The sequence below is a fragment of the Heliangelus exortis genome, chromosome 3 (genome assembly GCF_036169615.1).
Source record: "Heliangelus exortis chromosome 3, bHelExo1.hap1, whole genome shotgun sequence".
In the NCBI taxonomy this organism is placed as follows: Eukaryota; Metazoa; Chordata; class Aves; order Apodiformes; family Trochilidae; genus Heliangelus; species Heliangelus exortis.
The window spans coordinates 107,125,675-107,147,866 of NC_092424.1; the positions used below are offsets into that span (position 1 = coordinate 107,125,675).

At 38.8% G+C, this 22,192-nt stretch overlaps 1 protein-coding gene across 3 annotated transcripts in view; it reads right to left on the minus strand.

The window, feature by feature from the left end:
* The window catches only part of ATAD2B (ATPase family AAA domain containing 2B), a 79,022-nt gene extending 57,200 nt beyond the window's left edge, over positions 1-21,822 (minus strand). For 2 of the 3 annotated variants that reach the window (XM_071742043.1, XM_071742042.1), the window contains exons 1-6: positions 21,611-21,822; positions 6,741-6,895; positions 4,589-4,635; positions 3,422-3,575; positions 1,282-1,384; positions 630-738 (exon numbers count right to left, since the gene is read on the minus strand). In XM_071742043.1, the coding sequence (XP_071598144.1) occupies positions 630-738; positions 1,282-1,384; positions 3,422-3,575; positions 4,589-4,635; positions 6,741-6,895; positions 21,611-21,766 (724 nt within the window). In that variant the 5' untranslated portion in view covers positions 21,767-21,822. Of the gene's footprint in view, positions 1-629; positions 739-1,281; positions 1,385-3,421; positions 3,576-4,588; positions 4,636-6,740; positions 6,896-21,610 lie in introns of those variants that run through there. The other variant, XM_071742044.1, reaches the window with a different exon arrangement.
* Between the last annotated feature and the right edge of the window lie 370 nt (positions 21,823-22,192).

A 22,192-nucleotide genomic window follows, 5' to 3' on the forward strand; every position in this document is an offset into this window, starting at 1 on the left:
TTCTTTGATGCCCACTGGTCAGTTTCATCCAAATTTTTAAAAGGAAGATGGAATTTCAGATACACTTCCATGGCTACAAACCTTCTAAAATTCAGTGGACGGATATAAAGCAGAAACTTTAATAAATACCTTCCCCAAAGGAAGGATGCAGAACTGACTATTCCGCATTCTTCCTGGTAACTGCCACCCAGCATGAAATAAAAAATGACTCAGTTTGAGCACCTACAGGTGTAGACTACAGGTATCACATCCCAGCTTCCACAAGAGGATTGTTACAGGGAATTTAAGGAAAGCTCCAACTACTCAGTGCTAAGAAAAACAGAAGTAAGGGCACACAGTACATAAAAAACAGAGAAACAGGGTTTGACCTACCACTTTCAGATAAATCTGCTTCTGTTTGAAGAAAGCTATGTGTAGAGATACCCAAAACTTCTCCTCCTTCTAAAGAGGAGGAATCCTTCAGTGTATGCTTGCTTACAATAGTCTTGTTAATTCATTTATTTAGGAAGTCCAAAACCATACCCTAAACCAAATTACCTTCTGTAGTGCAATATAGCTCTCTTATGTTGAGGAGAGCTTTGTTTTGTACTTATTTCAAATAAACCCTTACAATTCTTCACAATTCATACCTTCTTCTTCCCCTTCTGTGGACACCTCATGGTGGTTCTGAATCCCATAGCTATTTCTTCTCAGGGATTTCCTCCTCCTTTTCACTCGAGAATACATATCCATGTTCTCCTGGAATAAAACCCAGATACACTTCTCTCAGTGCCATCCCATGTCACTCACAGCATTAGCCCACAGTTCAGTAAGTAGTTCTCAATACACAATTTCTAGCCCCCAAGCCTTTTCCCAGGAGTCCTCCACAGGTGGACTCAAAAGCAGACTCATTTAATAAGTAGCAAATTAAGTCTCTCAGACAGTACCTACCCCATCTAACACGTACTTAACATCAGTATCAAGCTGTTTTAAGAAACAAATGGCAGTGCTTGGTCCTGGTTTTGGACTACCAGAGCACACTTCAAACCCAAGGAGAATGACCACATCACAGGGCATGGCAGTCAATTCATCAACAAAGAAAACATGATTGAATGAATACACCTGTGAATTTTGTTCTGAATTTGAGTTTATCAAGTTTTTTATTGTTATCAGCTGCAGAGAACCTGAAAACTTTTCACAGAGCTATAAAGAAATGTATGAAGATTGCAAAAACATCAGAAAAAAACCCATATTCCACCTTGATACTACTTTTATCCAAGATCTGAGATGCTCTGCACTTACAAATTCTGTATCTGTCCACATTCGTAGTCGTTCTACTTCCCCAGACCGTCTGTTCCTCCTGATGTTAATATTATCCATTTCCTGCAGGACAGCTTCAGCAGTACTAAAATATATGGAACAGTTAACACACAAAAAAATAAAATCAGTCTTAAAATAGTAAACATGCAGAACTTCTTACATATCACCCAACAACTTCACACACCTAATTCTATGATCCTTTATGACTATTCCAAGGTCTGCAAGTCAATTAAACATACAAATTAATTAAAATATGAAAAATTTAGGGTATTTTATTGAATCTCAGAAAACAACCATAAAAAAAACTGAAATATGAACCAGCAGAATATAAGCTAAAGAGTATGTAGAAGAAGAAATGCTGATGCTAGTAAAATCAGGGGTTCAAATTAGGCTGTACCTTTTTAAAAACATTTTTTAAAAAACTTTTTATTTCGTGTAAATAGTAGCATACAAATTTGTAACTGCTTAGATGTTAGATTAGGTGTCAGATAAAAAGAAGTTTGAAGGATAAGAAAGTACAGCTTTTTACCTACACAATTATAATTTTGAGAAAGCAATTAATGCCTTCATGTCATAAGCCTTACAGCTTCTTCTCTCAGAGAGACACCAATAAAGGATTTATTTTTTTAATGTTAAATCTGTAACACTTGGAATTTCATTATTCACTATTTTAGGTCACTACTCAGCCAATTCTCATCTACTATTTAATTAGTGTGCATGTTCATTATCTGAAGTTACTGCTCTCTATGGCCTTTATGGTTGATTTCCACTGGAACTCTACCAAAATTGTAAGACAACAGAAATTTTCACTTTCTTTCTTCCAAGTTGTTTAAAAGTAAGCTAAAGGGTGAAATCTCACCTATGAAGAAGTCAATGGAAATTCTGGTCACAGAATTCAGTAAACTCAAGACCTCGTGACAAGCACCCCTCTCATTTTAAATAATTATTTTTCAATATCTGTGATGTGCATCTTAATCCCTTAAGATAAAGCATGATATCATTTGCTATCACACCAAACAAGGTTGGAGGGAACCTGGAAAAGTCCACCTGCTCTGCCAGGCAAGAAGCAACCACACAATACCTTAATCATTCCTGACACATTTGTTTAACCTGCTCTTGCAAATCTCCAATTATTATGGGACACACTGTAATCAGTATAAGTTCATTTATAGACTTCAGTACCATGATCTTATCAAATTACAGTCATCATGGTAGACTTTTTCCTACTGTTGGTGAGGAGAGGGAGATGCAATTGCAACTAGAAAATAAAAGTAACTCGGTCTAAATTTGTAAACTGGTACCAGGTAGTTACTGAGGAAAAGAAAACTAAATCAATCAAAGATTCACTTAACAATACATTTAACAATGAAGATCATACTTTGCAATTAAATGCTTGTATTAAACCATTTTCCAAGCATTAGAGCAAGCAGCCTCTCAAAGATGTGACTGTCAAAACCCGTTTTACAGGTGGGAAATTTGAGACATATTAAGTGACCTGCCCAGGGCCACACAGAAATAGTATTTCAAGAGAAGTATTTCTGGCTCCCATTCCTATGCTCAGACCAGACCGTGTCTCCCTATCTGACCTACTTTGTCTGCACAGTAAATGCCATAAAGTGACACCCATCCTATGTGAATTACTAACAAATGGTAAAAAAAAAAACGAAAAAAGAAAAAAAAAGCTACAAACTTTTGATATTTTATGGTCAAAATCATACAAGCAAAATCCAGAAAGCTTCCAAGCATTGTTGCTGATCACCATTTTACATCACATTCAGGGTATCACTACATACACAGGTTAGTAAGAAACAAACTAGGGTGTGGATTTACAGCACGGTCATCTGCTCTGCAAAAACTGCCAACATAGACTTTTATCCAGGTGTAAACACAAAGTAACTTACTCCTCAATGGAAGTCTGGTAGGCTGCTTTGCATTTAGAACATGGATAACAGGCAGGATACCAGGCAGGACCCTGCCTGTAACACAAACCACAGCCTAGCTTGCCTCAGCGCTGATACATTCCCACAGTAATACACATAGATGGCACTGGAAGACAGGGTTTTCTAACTTTAAAAAAAAAATTAAGATGCTTTGTGAATACAACTGAAGTATCCCCACATACCTGTTTACTAGCTGATCAAACAATAAACTCTGATTCAAAGTTTCAAATCTGTTTTTCCTGGACCGACAACTTTTTCTGACTTCTATATCTCCGTTTATGCAAGCGCGGTCCCCATCTCCCTTTTTTTCCCCTCGAAGGGGATGGCTTTTGAGAGCTAAGAGAAATTTGTATTACTACTTCAAAATGCAGGAAAAGACATTTTCACAAACAAGAATTAATAAGAGAGTACTTAGCAAGGACAATAAACCAAAAGTTACGGAGCACAGTATGAACACCCTTATATTCACTAAAGAAATATATTTTTTAAGTCCCATCAAAGTTCTTTTGCAAGCTACTTCTTCAGGCTCAAACTTGTTTTTTTATATGATAATCTTATTTTATGATGAAAATTTGGTATTCAAATATCCACTCCAAAATTTTAAGTTAACATAAATACTAAAATGCACAAGTGGCCCACAGTTTCAATTCAAAAGGTCAGATACAACACATTGACTTCACAAGCAAATCTGTATCAGCTACTCTGTACAGTGCCAAACAAAAAAGGATCCCACTCCTGATTGTTCCTCAGGCACCACAATAAATAATAAAAATACATAATATGATTAATGGATTAACACTTACAGAGTCGAGACAGAACTAAGCAAGACAGAATATATGAAAAAGGGACACAAATGACAAAATGGTTTTAGCTGAGATAAGGAACGAGATGGCAAGTTTGTAAGGTACAAGCATATAGGAAAATTGTTCAAGATAGCAGGAGCTGCAGACAAGGCAGGTCTCTCTGAAGCACTAGTAGAGGTAAGTAATGTTAAGAACCACAGAAGGCCAATCTTAAATGAGCAAAGTGAGTAATTAAAGAGACCAGCTGGGAGAGGAAGGCCAAAATTATTTCATAACAGTAAATTTGGGAATTAAGGAAAACACTGAGATCATGGCCAAGAGGTCTGAATTGAGAAGAGAAATGGACTTTCATCTAAGAATGTTCCCCATGAAACAGAGAGCATCCAAGATGTTGACAGAAGAAAACTGAGCCAAAACAGTAACTTTTCTGGCCAAATGGTCAGAGTAATCAGTAAAGTTATTAAGAATATATGCAACTGAAAATCATTGACATAAACTTGTTAAATGTGAAAGCAGATACAAAAGGGTTCACTGTAATACACTTACATAAACTACGTCCATTTGGTAGTGTAGCACCAGGCTGAGAAGTTAACCTAGGAAACAATTGCATTAGACACACAAATGTTAACAACCCTTAACAAGGAGCAGTTAATACAGTGAAAACAGAACTTTAGAACAGAATGTAACATGCTACACCATGACTTCAAAACCTTTGTGACACATAGTCACCAAAGATTCTACTTCATGCCTAACAGTAGAATGTGGACAAAAAAAATGCCAAATACCAATTATATGAATTCCCTCCATTATCTAAGCATCTCTTTTATTAATCACTCCAATGTTCCCTTTTGCCATATCTTCTTATTAGCCCTCCCCTTAAGTTTCAGAAGGATCTTGATAGAGCTCTTAAAAGGCAATTATCATTCAAACACTATGGGTAAACTAGAAGAATGACAAAAAGCTGGTTTGTACTGACAGAAAAAGAAACAAAATTATTAAGTTTAGTGAAAAGGATTAATTTCTACTGATTTTAACTAAACCCAGCATAAAACATTTTAATGTTTTCTAGCAATCTGATAATTTGATTTTTAAGTTAACTTTTAGAAAAATTAACCCCTACTACTTCACAGTCTAAGGCAAAAAGCATATTACAGTTTTCTGCAACTCAAGTACTGCATAAGCAATAGTTCATTCATTCACTTCTTAAAAAAAAAAATTAGACTTGATTTTACTTAAACATTATCTGAAGTATAAAACTCTACAGCCACTAGCAGGCTGTTAAAAGTAATTCATTAACATCACTATGTGAAAGAATTAAATATATCAGGCAAAAGGAAAAAAAGGCTTCTATCTCTGTTCCACCCTCAGAAATACCAAGTACTTTACAAGCAAGTGAACTGCATATACAGCTGAACTGTATATACTTCACATAATGGGATACTCCCTAATGGATAGGGAGGAATGGCCTTTTCTTAGAAAACTAAAACTAATTTCATGGGAAACAGAAAAAGGAGGTGGAATTTTAATAATAGCAAATGCAATTTGAGCTTGCAAGAGCTCAGCTGACGACACAGTTCAACTCAGAGGCACACAAGAGGTGGGCTTTGCTATTATTTCCCTAAAATACACACAACAAATCCTTACAAAACAAAGGTAACCTAAGATTGTTGGATAGGTTGGATAGCAACATAGAAAACCACAGTCACAAAAAACATGTCCACATCCAACTTTCCAATAACCTTTTTCTGGTCAGGTATTTTAATTATCTTAGCAATCACAACTGAAGTAGTGAAGTTTCATTATGTGCTTTGGATTTTGGCAGAAAACAACTAAAAAAGCTAAGATGCCAAGTTATGTCACAGTGGGTTCTACATGAGTAACAAGACAAGTTTCAGTATTTTGGCCATTTCATTTGACACAGTGATCTACATTCTCCTAGCTGCATTAAATATTTTTTTAACTCTTAGTATTTCTAGCAGATACAAGTCTATAGTCCACAAATGAGTTTCAATACATTCCCAGATGAACACAGCACATACTATCCTATATGTAATTTGTTCCATTTTAAAAGGGAAAAGCAAGCAAAAGAAGATATTTATTTCAGATTTACACAGTTTTTACCTATATTTCAGCCTAGCAGATGACAGTTCAGTAGTGAATGACAGTAAATAAAGCAAGAATGCCCTATAAAGTATTATTTATCAGTTATAGAATGAAATAAATTGTCTTCTGAGTTATAAAAACGTGGCAAGATTATGGCTATATTTAATAGAACACAGTCATTTAGTTGAGTCCTCATAGCCAATCAGGAAACAGCGTTTGAAAATAATGGAAAGAAAGCAACTTGAACGTATCCATTCCCTAAAGATGATAATACCAATTTCCTAATTAAAATGTCACATCCTCTTGTACTTTGAGAACATAAAAGTATCAATGGAGTCACTAAATTTGGATCTACCAAGAAGCTAGAATTCAGACAATAAAATTAATTTCCATTTTTCCAGTAATTTGCATAGAAAGGAAACACAGATGAGTGGACTAAAGTAATGCATGTATCTGAAGCCTTAAACTAAGAGAAGAATGTATGGAAGTAGCATGTTTCAAAAATACACTCTTGAGCAGTGCAGAAACAGCATAAACAAGTTAACAACACAGGAAAAATTGGTAGGATAATAATTTTGTCTTGAGGCCAATTTACCTGGACTGTCCAGTTGAGATGCTCCATTCCTCTCGCTGCCCAGTACTGCGTGATTTTGACTTCTCTTTGCACACAGGATCAGCATGTTTTGAGGTACGTTTGGCGGGAGGAGATATGTGGCTATCACTCAAACTTGCATCACTGCCTTCATCTTTCTGAAAAGAAAAAAGAAAAAAATAAAATAAAATCAAGCCATACTTATTTGGCTCATTTGTATATATCCTTACAAATAAGAGGAAACTTCAGCTTAGTGAAAGGGGAGTCTTTATTAAGCTCTTAGCAAACCACCCATGTGAAATACTAAAGATTACTATTCTGGAAACTTAATTTTCAATATAAATTTCTGCATGATAGTTTACACTTATTTGCCAATGAGTATCCTGGTTTTCTAACCTACTGTTCCTTGTGTATCACACAAAATAGTATACCCTGCTGCTCTTACTCTACTTGCAAGCTCTGCACTTATAAAAAAAATGGTTCAAATAAAAACAAAAACAGACTGAGGAAAATACACACTTAGAAGCACAGCATGAATTTATTCTACTGACATCATCTTTGTCTTTAAAGTACTTTAAAAGTCACCCTATGATCTTCCTTCTATTAAGAGTTTTGCACTACCTTGCCTGCTTTTTTAGACTATGGAACACACAGCTAGGAGTAACTGGGAGAGGACTTCAAACAAAAACTTCTGCAGAAGTACAATGTGTTGATTAACAGCATTATGCATATTAACAACATTAGTCTTAACACCTTTAAAAAGCACCTAAACACTACTGGAGAGGATTTTTTTGCTGTTATGCTTTTCAGATGTAATGTATACAGAAACTCAAAGACAGTAGCATGGGATTAGTTCAGAGCTATACACAGTAAGTGGAGAGACAGCAAACTCCAAAGGATCTGTTCTGTTAACCTGAACACACAAAAATAAAACCCAACACAAAAAACGAAAAAAACCCCACACCAAACTATAATTTTATTTATACTCAAAGAGATTATCACAGAAGTCCCATTTATTCACTAGGCTCATTAAAAACAACAATATGATTTGTACTACAGATAATTCAGTATTATGTCTCACTTATTCGAGAAAATAAAATTTTTTCAAAATGTCTTTTTCTTGAGAGGAGGACTATCATAGCACAGTATTTAGAAAGTGGCAAAGCCCAAACAAATCCAAATGTACAGGTGCAGTTCAACATAACAGCTCAGGACCATGGAACCCAGGGGATGGCCCACACAGCACCATTCCAGTCTCATCTGATAGGTCTCTGATCCACCCACAAACCAAACCAGGCCACTAAAGCTTCAGAAGTTCATTTTCTTTCTGTCAGATGAGCTTCCTTCCTGCTTTGTGGGCAAGTGAGACAATTTCTTTCAGTGAGGGATCAGACAAGTACAAAATAATGCAAGAAAAAACCCACAAGCTGAGGACAGGACAACTGCCTGTAGGCACAGAGAGCCAAGTATGAAATGGGCTGACTACAGCACTACTTAAAATTAACTTTTAATATATGTTTTTAAATATATTATATATAACTGCATAGTTATATATTAATATAACTAATATTGAATATTTAAATACTACTAATAAATATGCCATTTATTATTTTAAAGTATTTAATGTTATATATGGTTTTCATTTATACTATAATTACTTGTAAAGAAATTTGACAATACTAAGCATATTAAATGCAGAAAATTAGTACTGAATACTAACCAACCCAAGTTCAGATCTCATTTTAAAAGCCGTGTTAAAATTTGGTAATTGTTAGCCTGTGGAGGTAAAACCCAGGAAACTGGATTAAGTTTCAACTTTAGGACTCATTTAACCCTAGTAAACAAAAAAAACCCCTCACATTTTCCTCCTCTTTATTTCACTTCTTCAGTAAGCACACCAATATAACTCAATATTTATAATAGAAGATCGTAAAAGTTTAAATTAGATGAAGCAGAATTTGGCATCTAAAACTAAGACTTAGTCAAAGAGGTGGCACAGGTAGCCAGCACCATTCCTAAATACAATACACCTGCACCTTGCATAACATGGTAAAATACATGTGCAGCCACTGCAGCTAAAAAATACCAACTTTTCACAAAATTCTAATAGCATACATGTTCCCTTCTGAACACTCTAAGCACTTGTGCATGTAATTTTTGCTTTAATCAGCCACAGCTTTATTTGTGGACTTGCAGAAGTACAAGATTGCTAAGTCAGTTTTAGTAACCACTTGCTGAAACTGCAGGAGCTGCCCTGTGCAAGGCAGCAGAGTTTCCAGGGAAGCCACAGAACCAGTTTTAAACTGGCTATGCAAGACCCAGAGAAAATGAAGCTAAGGAAGAGAAGCACGTAACAAAGCTTTATAAGAGCTAACATTAAAGCTATTTTGTAAGTAATTAAGTTAATAATGCATATATTCTTATACTCCAGCTCTACCACTTCCCATGTGAAAAACCTAACTCCTCACAGGTTTCTTTGACACCTTTCTCTGCATTTCCTCCAGTTCCCTGCCTCTGGTCCCCAGGCTTTCAAATGAGCCAATATTCCTCATTTTTCCTGTCTATTGATCAAAAGCAATACAGTGTTGCAGATGGTTCTGAGCTACATGCATGACAAGTGGTCAGCTGACAGGTAAAACAGAGTATTAGCCATTAACCTGGAGACAAAATCTGTTGTTTCAGGTCTGCCTCTGCTCCTGAGTTATTAATATTCACAGAATTTATAAAAACTGCATATCTTTGAGCTCCCCAGTACTGTCAAATGAACAGATACTGCCCAGTAGCTTCAAAAACTGGAAGTGCAGGGTAACCATCAATGGGATCACATCACTGCAGTTGCCTAAGGAACTAGGCTAGCAAAGAAGTTGTTTACTTAGCAGAGACAGTAATTTCTGGTCATTCTTTGTTTAGGATATTATTTTCAGTTGAGACTCATTTGTCTGCATATTTACTCTACATGCTAACTCATCAAGAACAAAGCAAGATTGAATTTTAAGATAGTCAAACCCAAATACTAACTTAAGTTAGTAGACCAGCTGTAGAAGATTCACTAACATACAAAATGTTTTACCATGAAGTAGTGACAAGGTTACTACATGAAACCACTGAAATTTTTAATACATTGGTAAGAATCAAAGCTCCATTTTCCATGTAACATATGATCTCAAAAGTTCAAGCTCTAGGGAATCAAATCACATCTAAACTGCCATCCAAAACTTTCACCTACCAAAAGTATGGAGATAGAGTTTTCATTACACTCAAGAGATTAGCCAAACTGGGATATGCTAGAACAAGAAAAGAAATTAATTTCAATCTGAGAAGCCTTTACAGAGAGCAGACTATGCACCACCTCTTCCCATTTATAGTAAAAGAGATCTAATAATTCCACTGCACTCAACTTGCTCCCTCATGTAAATGGGTCTCAAACCATTTACGCTTTCAATGATTAAAAATAGTACTTCAGTTTCAACCCAGAAACTTATTACTTAACAGTACACATCATGAAAATGTTCTGGGACTAGAATGACAACTGTATAATATAAGCATCAAACTTAAAAATTAAGAAATTAATAATGCAGTTGCAGTAGGAACCAACACAGTGAGCTCAAAGCTCCTAATGAAACACTGGCACTGAAGCCAATGCACTTACATTCTGAGCAAAGGAAGAAAATATTAATTAATAAAATCTTAATGACAGAAATTGCCTGTAAGTCACCAAAGTCAGAAAGCATGGAAGAGTCAAAAAAAAATAGTTTACAGTGTCAGGAAGGACAGAGATGTAAACAAATTTTAGTGCAACTGCACTGATCTAACAGAACTGAGACCCACAACACTCCATTTGTGATCCAGAACCAGACCCCAGCACAGCTTCTGGTGGAAAGCACTCTCACTAAAAATTGGCCAGGAAATACCTGGAGTAAAGAGGATACCACTCATGGTCTAGACTGGCAAACATAGTTTTCATTATCTTTGAATTTAAGAGTCAAATGAAATGTGACCACAAAGTGAAAACTGTAAACCAGCTGCTGAGCTAGGATTCAACAGCGAGAGTCTTGCAGAGGTAGTGAGGCAAAGTCTGGTAACAGTGGCACTTAAAGCAGCAATCTAGAAACCAAATCTAAAATGAATTAGTAAATAAAGTATGTACTGATGCAGACTTACTCTGTGTTTTCTGTACTTTCTATGAAAAGGAGAAAAATGGAAAAAATTGTTTATTACAATACTTTTCATAAACAAGACTCCTCCATACCCACCCCTAATTTTCAAAATAAAAGTTCGACACCAAGAGCTTTATTCATAGCATTTAGAAACAAGTCCTTAAGTTTTGCAAGAACACAAGCTAATAATCAATGATAAATATGTTTTTCCTTCTCAATCTATCCTTGGAAGAAAAAAGTGTTCACACTGACACAGTCTTTCAGCATGACTGAAGGACCCAACAAGGGAGACCTCACCAACAAGGGCTTTCTTTCAGGTGTATCACAGGGACCAGCTAGCTAAAATTTAACAGACATGATATCAGATTAATTTTCAAGGTAAAATAAAAAGATTACAAATTGAAGGGGAGAGGGGGGTTTTGTTGGATTGATTCTTCAGGTTTTTAAATTGAACCTCCTGGTGAAGAGACTATCTAAAGAATGCTGGTCTGAACACCCTTAATAACCATAATGCAGTAGTCCTGATAATGCAGGATGAGTACAAACCACCCCTATCACTGTCATCTCCAAGTACATGAACACCAGCTCATAGTTTTTGAGTAAGGGATGACATAACATCAACCCACAACCACACCTTGCAACTTCTGAAAAAGAATCCAGCTGCTTTGCCACAGGTTAAGCAGTATTTTAGTGTTCCTAAAGTGATGTCCTTAAATGAAGGATGCATTACTTTTACACAGCTTAGTCCATAGACAAGGATTAATGTGTAGAAAAATGTTTAGGAAACATCTTTGCACTGAGAGGGTTGTCAGGCATTGGAATGGCCCAAGACAGTGGTGGAGTCACCATCCCCAGAGGCATTTAAAAGGCATTTGGACCTGGTCCTTAAGGACATGGCTTAGTAGTTAGATTATGGTGTTGGTCAAAGGTTGGACTGGATGATCCTGGAGGTCTCTTCCAACCTAAACATTCTGTGATACAGTATTTAAAAATAGATATGCAAGCATAAACCTTGATTTTTCCACCATGGTCAAACTCGCTCTCCCTGCCATTCGCTTTCTGGGTCACACCCTTCTGACTAACTCTGACACACCCAGAAAAGTTTGCATGATGTTCACATGACTTCACAAATCAGACAGGAGTGCTTTCAATGTAGTGCTTTAAACCTTTCAGGATCTATGTTTTTTCCTCTTTTCTGTGACCTCTTTCCATGTCTAAGACATGAAACAACATTCAGTCCTCAACTGATCAATCCCATTCCTCCACATTTTTTTAAAAGCACAAGCTATATTAATTATTTTTTCTTTTGACCCCCTTGGGCAAGCACAAAGCACCCCGAAATTTAGTTTTATCTGAATAACAAAATAAGCATTTTCCTGAAAAGAGTTCCAGCTACAGGTTTTCAAGGATCTCTACTTGTAACTTCAGTTAGAAGATGTACCTTTTCACCTACCAGTTTGTGAAAAGTTCTTGTGGAAATGGGCTCTCTATTAAAACAAATAAAATAAATAGTCAGGCATCTTTAATGTGTTTTAAAAACATTTTTATGCCACAGGCATAAAAAGATAAAAGTTGTCTTTCCAAAATGAAACTTGTACTCATGAATAAGGGGTGATAGTGTCCCCAGTGTACCAATTAGTTAAGCCGATCACTCATCTTTGCCCTCAGCTAACTATTCAGTTAAAAGAAGTAACCTGCTTTTTCAGCACTTAAACTACATAATTTCAAACATACCAGTAAAACACAGCAAAAACACTATCTGATGTGCAGTGATTCTAGATAAACCACTTACTCCCTTGTGTACCACTTTCTGCAAAGGTAAAAAATATGGATAAAACCATTAACTTCTACACATTTACTGCATTAAAGATCTATGGATGAAAGTTAAGTAAGAGCTAGAAATCCTTCCTAATGCATTTTTAGGCTAGGCACACTAAGCAGTAAAAATTTAAAAAAAAAAAAAAAATTAAAAAAAAAGACTTGACAACATCTTTGAGATTCTTTTAGTCTTGCTCTTATTTGATTGAAAGTACTACTAACTAGATGAAACAACATTTTCTACCATGACTGCAATAATGTCATCTGACTGGAATCTAGCAAATCCCTTCAAATCCTATTTAAAAAATTTTTGGAAGAGTTCACCACTTTGCTTTATAGCATCTTTATAGCTCTATACCCCCCCCCCCAAAAAAAAAAGAAAAAAGGACTAAAACTATCCTTATGCTCAGTACAAATTCTCAGTGGCTGAAACACCCTCATCAGCATGCTCAAACTAGACACCACACCTTGCCTTGCACATCTCCACTATGTCCTAATTTCAGGATGACACACTGCACTACCCACTCTCTCCAGCACCAAAACACATCCTCACAGGCTCCTCTCCCCACCCCAACCCACATTTTCCTGGCAAATGCCCTCAGCCCCTCTTCCACTGGAGGACTGGCTGCCTGCTTGGTGGGAAGAAGCAAGACCTGACACACAAGCCCAGGGGTAGAAGGTAACATGACTCAACTCCAGGTCACAGAATAATGCAGCAGGCTGGATTCATGTGGGTACACTATGCACTGCTGCATGCTAAACATCTACCTTTGTGTCCTAAAAACCCAGTGGAAATATTCTGCCTCAAGCAACAAGGAGCTGGGAAAAAAAATCTGGATTGAAGTATATTAACTACCTTACAAAAAACTTCAAGTTTCATTAAGGACCTTGTCTGATAACCTTACTGATAGCTTGAAAAGAAATAAAGTTGGCTAAAAGAACACATCTTCTGGTCACAGTTCTCTAATTTCCACTTGTTTGCACACAGTCATCTCTCAGACACTGGCTCCCCACATGTGTTAAGGAAAAATAACAATTCTCATGGTTAAGTGCTTGATGATGTTGGAATAAACAATTATTAAAGCTGTATTTAGTAATAATGACAGCAAAGAATGCCTCAACTGCAGGATGATCTATATTCTTTTAGCATTCACCTTCTGTATTATTTTTTTTCAGTAGACAATGTATACATCAATAGTAGCCATCAAGAATATAAAGAATGCCACCATCCAGACTTTTGAGAAAGAACAGATCCTTCCCAACTCATTTGGGTAAAAAAAACCCAACTTTTTTTGCAAAGATCTACTTCATTTTTTCATTAGATTTCCATTCTATCTCCTAAAACTTCCCAGTATCAGAATACAGGTTATTTAATAAATGTGAAAGTTTTTCAGAAAAGTTAAAAGTTTACAAGTTAAAAATAGAAAACACTACCTACAACACGTTATTATTTTCACACTTGCAACCATTCCTCCTGTCTGTAATAGAAAAAGGCACCAATTCATACCCAGCCTGAGTGTGTGAAGTGTCAGATCCACAGCTTTTGATCTGACATCCAAAAAACTCTTACAATCTACAGGCTAATTGCAGGTTCATGAAAGAAAGGGAGAGTGACCTACTGAGCAGCCTCTGCCAAACGAGGACAGAGCCCATAGTGAAGTGAGGTTTGTCCTCCACCCATCATCATTGCTTCAAGCATCTTCACCAATGTTCCTCTCCCCATGTGCCTTCCCTAAAACCAGGATGACATGGAGTTTTCAACTAATAATCAGGGCAGAGAGACAGAGGGGAGGGATGTGGAGAGGAGGGTGAGTTTCAGCTGGACCAGTAACCTGATCCTGATGTAGCTGATCAAATGGCCAGAGAAGCATTAACACTGCCAAGTCCACTGGTTTTCAAAATTGCAGCATTGGGGCTTGGAGCACATGTGAAATCACACACCTTCAGAAGCAGCTTTGCTTAGAAAAGGTCTCTATTTGCTGTATTTGCTGCCCACACCTCACTCTGGCCTTTTTCTAGAAAATCAGAATTTTTTTAAACCACTGATATTCCTAATTTAACACTGAAGGAATACTGAAGTATGACATTATTAGAAACATATTAACCATTTCCTTGAGTTCCTAGCTTGCAATAAAGACTTTTAAAGCAAAATTTATATTTATGTAAACATTCAAGAATTACTACTCAGAATTGGAAAAAATTAAGACATTTGAATAATTTTTTTCCAAGCCTCAAAAATCTATCTTGTTACTGCTGAACAAACCTATCCCAAAGAAAGTCTGGAGAACACGGCCTCCTCTTTAATAATACTATAAACCTACATAAAGAAGCAGAATTATTTGAATGAGGATAGTAAGTAGGAGAACAGAACCCTTGGGTCAGAGGGTTCCCCACGGTTTGGAAGTAACCAAGTGCTTGACTCAGTAAACTAAGGAAGAAGTGTCTGTATCAAGTGGAGCTACAGGAAGGTGGCATTCTGTGTGGGGAGAAAAAAAAGTGGAATTAAACACACCTTCTGTATCTCTAGCTACAAAGCACTTCAAGGCAGTATTTGTAAAGGATAAAATAAGTTTAAACTGTGTAAAACTGTAATATGAAGTCTTAAGATTTATGTATTGAAACTTTAAACATAATAAAAACAACATTCAAGGTCTTAAAGATAAATCAGAGAAATAATAGCAGTTAGCTATTAAGTATTTGGAATGAGGGATTGCTGAAGCATGGCAACAAATTCCCATGCAAGTAATCTCTTCCATGTGTACAGAAGGAAGGGCTTCTTCATTTTAGGTTATTTAAACAGCTCAGTTCAACTACTTATCCAGTTAAAATGAAGCAACTGACTGGAGGCTGAAGAAAAACAAAAAAACCATTTCCCAAATTATGAAAATGCCCAAACTGAAGCATCTGTTCAGAGTGCAACAGGACACAAACTTTCCACCCAAGTTTTACATTACTTAGGTCATTAACATACACTACTACAAGCAAAAGATAAGCCCACAAAATTTACAACAGGCAGCAAAAACTACAGAACTTGGACAGGCTCATAAAGTCATGTTTTTCTGGTAGGAGTACTACAGCTACCTCCTTTATATCTAGTTCAGCTGGAGCTGAAGCTATTCTAGTATACATACATTCAGCAGTGCAAACTCACAAAAAGCTTACAGAAGGTAACACATTAATCTTATACTTGCTTGAAAAGTGGCCTATCTGAATAGCTACCAAGCAAGAAGAAATTAAATTTATTCAGGAAAAGAGTCCAAGCAAGTATAAATGCAAAACAAGACTTGAACAATATAAAGCAATATTAATGGTTAAAATAAACCATGAAAATCCCATCAAGGGTAATAAAGACAGTATTTCAAGAGTAAACTCGGAGACAGAAAAATTGTTTGGAAAATGCAGTAAACCATGAAGAGTACAAAAAAAAAAAAAAAATACACCAATAAGATGAAAAAGGCTGAAAAAAATATTTTCAGCTTTCTTTGCAGCAAGTGGGTTCATGAGTGATATTACCCACACACAAAGCAATACATTAGAGCCAAAACATCTAACTAACTATCAGCAACCTCTACACCTACAGAAAAAGAGCAGCTTCCTTCAGCTCACTGATGCCTACTTGCTGGATGCTTTGGTTTGAGAAAGGTTTTATAAAGTGTTGTGTGGCAATGGTTTAGAGCATCATTAGGCTGGAATGAAAACTTTTCCAGTCTTGCAAATATTCAACAATTTAGGGCAGAATGTGCAAAACTATACCACATCCAACTGAAACTGCAGGGGGATGGAAGTGATCAGAATGTAATTACCTGAGCTAATTATCTTGCATAACCCCAAGCTGTATAGCACTCTTGCAAAACTGTCATGGGATCTCTTGTGGCAATGGGTTAAGCCTTCTGCTTTAAGTTTAACCAGGGAGACAGTAGTTGGAGAAGCCGCTTTTATTAACATTATTTTGGGATAAGCCCAATATTCAGAGGAAGCAATGCAGCACACCAAGCATCAACACCATTTCCTGAGTATTCTTTGGAGGTCTTATTTGCTCCCTGGATGAGTCCTTAGATTGCTTCCTTTTAAGGCCCTCTAACTGTGTGACAGCAAAGAGAGGCAACTTTCAACAGGATGCACAACAGCCTCCCAAAACAAACCCTGCACACCTCAGAGGTGTCCTGACTAGTGGCCCAGACTGGCTTGGCAAGATACATAGGAAGAACTCAGACTCAGGACACCCCTTTGGAAACACGGAAGGATTACAAATGCTGACTGGATGGTATTTTGACAGAAACTTGGATATAGACAGCTTCCAACAATTGCTCAATTTCCCACTGTTCACAGATGTATTAATACCCTGCTACCAAGGAACAGACTGTATGATTCGTTTTAGATGACTGATTTTCTCCTGCTAAGTCCCAAAAGATCAGCAGACCACTAAAACAGAAAGAACCCAACATTTTATCACACACTGAAAAGATGAGCTTTCTTGGGAAAAAGCCTTTAATTGAAATTGTTTGGAATAACTTCACACAAGGCTCTGTATTCCAGGATATATTTCAAAGAACCATAAAAAGCATTAGCCTCAGCACCTTTATTGATGTCACTGTAAACTCAAACAGTAAGACAATGCAGTTCTTTAAAAACACAGGTACTTGAGAGGAGCTTTTTTCCCCTGAAGAGCTTTACATGTGGGTAGCCAGCAGGTGTACTTTTCCCAGTGTTAAGGAGGAAATTTTTCTACAGCTTTATTCTGAACCACAGAACATCCAGAACACTCTAAGACGATTCTCAAGACAGACAAAGAAAATACATGAATCTGAACGAGGCTGTTTCATCAAGGAAAATTTAATCTTTGGAAAGCTCTAAGGGGCATGTTTAAACTAGTATTTTAAGAGAAATAATTATTTTTAAGTTAATTTTCTATTTTCAATAGCTTGACCATTTAAAAGACTTTTAAGGGGAAAAACACAGCAACAAGCTTACGGTACAAAAGCTGGGTTATCACCTGGAAATCAGAAAAAATATTTATTGTTACAGACTGAGAAATTACCACACGAGGCACATATTGGTATGCCAGAGCCCTTCCCCCACTCCAGCTCTCCATGTCAATCCTCAAGCCCTGTTTGCTCCTCCTGGCAATTAAGTACAATGGAGAGCTCTAGGTTGCGACCAACTAAGTCGAAGGATGCGGGCAGAGCTACTTTTAGCCAGGATCACGTTTTACAATTATCACAGTGCCCTCAAGTAGCTCTTAAGGCACAGCTAATGCTTTCTCGGCTAATTAAATTAAGCTAATCTTGTATACATTTCTGAAATGTCTAACTAATAACCTGACGAGATTTAAAAGTGTTTATTTCAACATAAATTCATTAGTTTTCTTGATCAACGTTTTTTATTTGTGTTTTGAGATGACTGAGGAAAATCACTTCAGTTGCCAAAGAAGTGCTGCTAACAATCACAACTCAGTATCTGAAAACACTGAACATTATTAGTAAATCCAGAGCACACATTTAACCACTTATGGTCACTGTAACCTCAATTCTTTCATAGTGTGAATGAAGGTCACTGGCTTTATCAGCCATACATTACAATGCTATGTTTTAAAAAATTCTGGAATATTTTGATGCACTTTTCTTGTCAGAATGCTTTAACATAAACCTGTAACACTTCCCAAGTTTTAATACTAGAAAAAAAAAAAAGTGTAATTTATGTACAGACAGAATATAAATTTATGTAAGGATAGCTTCAATTTCTACTAAATAGCGTGTAAGCCTATCCTAGAAATGTTAAGGAAACATAGCTCAGTTTTCCCTCTCTGCACCCTCTCAATGCACTTTGCTATAGCATCACTTCAGAGACTAAACTTCTTGGCTAATTGATCCATTTAGTGGAGGATTATTTTTTTTTTTCATTTTAATCTGTCTCCTGGTCAGTGGACACACATGTATTCATCTCAGTCACTGAGTGCCTAATGCAAAGCAGTTTACTTTTCAAAGACTTGTGTCATTGCTTTCTCTAAGCTGAGCAATTACCACAGAAGGAACACAGAGAATATGATGAAGGCATTTACACTATTATGCCCCATTTCCATAGAATGGGTGTTGCTTACAGATTCAGGTCAAACAGAAACAGGTGTTATAGAATAGATAGCATCATATTGAACTGGAAGACTAGAAACTTAACTCAAGTTCTTAGGAGAGAAGGGATTCAAGCCTGCTCTTGTATATGTATTAAAAAAAACCAACCTATGTAATCCCAGAAAAAGCCAAGCAAAAGGAGAGGACAAAAAAAGAAATTAATATGCAAGAGATGGAAGCTAACTCCTAACCCCTCATTTGGTCTACTCAGCATCTTACAGGATGTCATTAGATTACTAATTCAGTTTTTACGGCTAATAAGGAACAAATAGATGACCTTTTAAAATACATGGTGAAAGGTAATTACAAGCATTGTCACTAAGAGCATTCTCCAAGGGTCCAAGTCAGAAACTCCAAGGAAGAATATTAAGTCGCATAGTGCAAATAAGAAAAACACCACCTCTGCCAGAGCTCCCCATTAACCCGATTAACTGCTGGTAGTAAGATCTGTTGTCTGACATCACACCCAAAAGATTTCAAATGGACAGACTTCAAGTCAACTTCAAAATAACACATACAACTCTATGAAAATGATCCCAGTACACCTTCTGCACAAAACACAGCCTCACCCTCACCCTCCTGACAGCCACTTCCAAAAGCAAAGGCTTTGTCTTCCTACTGCTATACTTACCAAAATCCTCCCCTGGCACTACTTCAAGAAGGCTCAAGAGCTCAGAAAGATGCTGTATCACTGAGAAATACTTAACATCTGAAGAGTAAAAACAGTTGTACAAAGACAACTTTAAGATGCAGTGAGATACATATTAAAATAATCACCGGAGTAAAGAAGATTAAAAAAAAACCACCACAAAACAATAAAAACCCTTCCTGAATAACTTCTGCTCATCTTTGGCAAACAGATCTTAAAAAAAAAAGTCTACCTCAAATGCATGAGATTTCTTGTGGAGTAAAACAAGTCCATTCCCATACAGCAAAATCTATGCTTAACTTCAGAAGACATGCAAATTTAAAAGAGTAGGTAACATCCTCAGATAAACTCACAATTTTTATTACAATGTTTTGCACAATCTCCTTTCCTTACACCACGATGATAACATAATTTAAACATTTTAATGATTTAAGTGTGAAAATACTATTCATAGATGGAAAATATTTGGAAAGAAACTCACTTATTTTTTTAGCAGCAGTAAACTCCCTGCAAAGTAAGCCAGTAAGGGTTAGACCAAACTTTGCCTTACAAACCACAAGCCCCACAATATGAATAAATAGAAACTGCATACTAGAACAAGCTGAACAACTTTTTACAGCTATGGTGCTGCATTCCCATGAGTCTAACGAAATTAAACAAGGAAGAAATAGGGGACAATGAGGGAAAGTAGCATGAAGGAAAGGGAAAACTGTGAAGCATCAAAGAACTGGAAGCACAAAAGGTACAGAATTATTAAGTGGGAGCTTCTGCTGGCTTGGGTTTTTTGAGAATTTTTTTTTTTTTTTTTTTTTTTTTTTTGAGTATTTTAAAACTAAAAGGATGGGGCAAAAGGTTTTCTTACAATTCCAGCTCTCCATCTAATCTGCCTCTGGTTGCTGCTGTTGCTTTTCTACTTGTCCGATTAACTTCCTCCTGAGTAGAGGCTGGGACACGGTCAGATGGTGCAGTGCTGTCAACTGCTCTGACCCTCAATTTTCACTTCCATATTTACATTGCTTTTAAAATATGTATTCAGATCAGGCAACTACACCCACTACCTAAAATCTTCAAAACAATACATAAATTTTTGTCAAGAAAAAAAGCCCTGCCTGTAATTAAGAAAACTTAGTCGCTGTCAGCAAATCTGAAGGGGGAAAAAAGGAGGCTCCCGAATTCTTCCTTCCAATTATTATTTACCACGTGCTAATTTTCCAAATCATCTTGTAGAATTCTCTTGCCATTACACCGTACAGGCAAAGCTATTATAATAAGTTATGTCGGGAAAGCATTCTAATTAAACCTGACGGCAAAATTACATCCTTCTCCCCCCCCCCCCCTTTTTTTTTTGGGGGGGGGGGGGGGGGAGAGGTTGTCGCAAAAAGAGGGGACCTCTCTGAAGCATCAGCTTTGTCTCGCCGAAGCCGCCGAGAACACCGGCTCTAGCCGATTTGAGGTCATTTAGGGAAAAAGGGGAAAAAAAAAAAAACAAAAAAAAACCCCCAACGAAAACAGGGAAGGAGGATTGCGAAGTTGCTGCAGGCGCAGCTCCCAACTTTTGTCTGGCCGCCGGCGCAGTGCCGGGCGCTGCCGCGGGGGGAGCCCCGACCGCCGCCGGACCCCCCCGCCCGCCGCCGCCGCACCGGCCCTGCCTGCCCCAGCCCGGCGCAGACACCGGCACCGGCGAGGCAGCAACTTCGCCTCCCGTGTCCCCAGCCGCCCCTCAGACGTCCCCCGCCGCCCCCAGCCCCTGTCAGCGGCCTGCGCCTCTCGTCTTCCCGGCGGAGACCGCCCTCTCCCCGCCAGAACCCAGTTGGGACGCAGCGGGCGGCTCTCCGCAGTCACCCCCCGCGTCCCCGGGCTCCCCGCTGGCTCCGCGGTCCCTCCCTCAACCCTCGCTTCCCGCTGGCTCCGCCGTTCCTCCTCCCTCCCTCCCTCCCTCACGCCGACAGCCGTCTCGGCAATGCCCCCCCCCCCCTCCCCCCGTACCAGCGGCCCCCGGCAGCAGCGTCGCTGTCCCCAGCGACTCCCCGGCCAAGGCCCTCACCGCCGCCGCTGCCCCCTCGCCTCGTTCCCTCCCCGTGAACCTTTCCCCCCCTCTCCTCCCCGCCCCCCCCAGGTCCGTACCCTCGCTGCCGCCGTCTCTTCCAGCCCGGCCGCATCTGCCTTGGTGCCCCTTTTGGAAGAGCGGGTCCGGGACGAGATGAAATGGCTGCCGGCTCCGGCCGCAGCGGCCGCCGCTTTGCCCAGGGGGCGCAAGGAGCTCTTCCTGGTGTTCACCATGGCCCCGGGGAGGGGGGACACGGGGGCCGCTGCTGCCGCCGCCGCCGCCGCCGCCGCTGCCGCCGCCGCCGCCGCCGCCGCCGCTGCCGGCGCGGAGGGAGGAGGGAGGGCGGACAGGCGGGGGCTCCGGTAGGGAGGGGAAGGGGAGGGAAAGGGGGAAGGGGGGAGGGGACGAAGGAAAAAAAGTCCTCTGGGGAAGCCGGTCTGCCGGGCAGAGCCACAGACAGAGCCGCGCCGGCTCCTCCCGTCGCTGGTGCCGCCGCCTCCTCGGCTCAGTCTCTCACTAAGTGGCCGCCATTACTCTCTCCCTTCTCCCTTTCTCTCGTCGGTCCGCGGCGAGCCCGACAATCACCGCCAGGGGGCGTTGCGGCGCCGCCGCGCGCAGGCCGAGTCGGCCCCCGTCGCGTACGTTCTAGCACGGCGCCG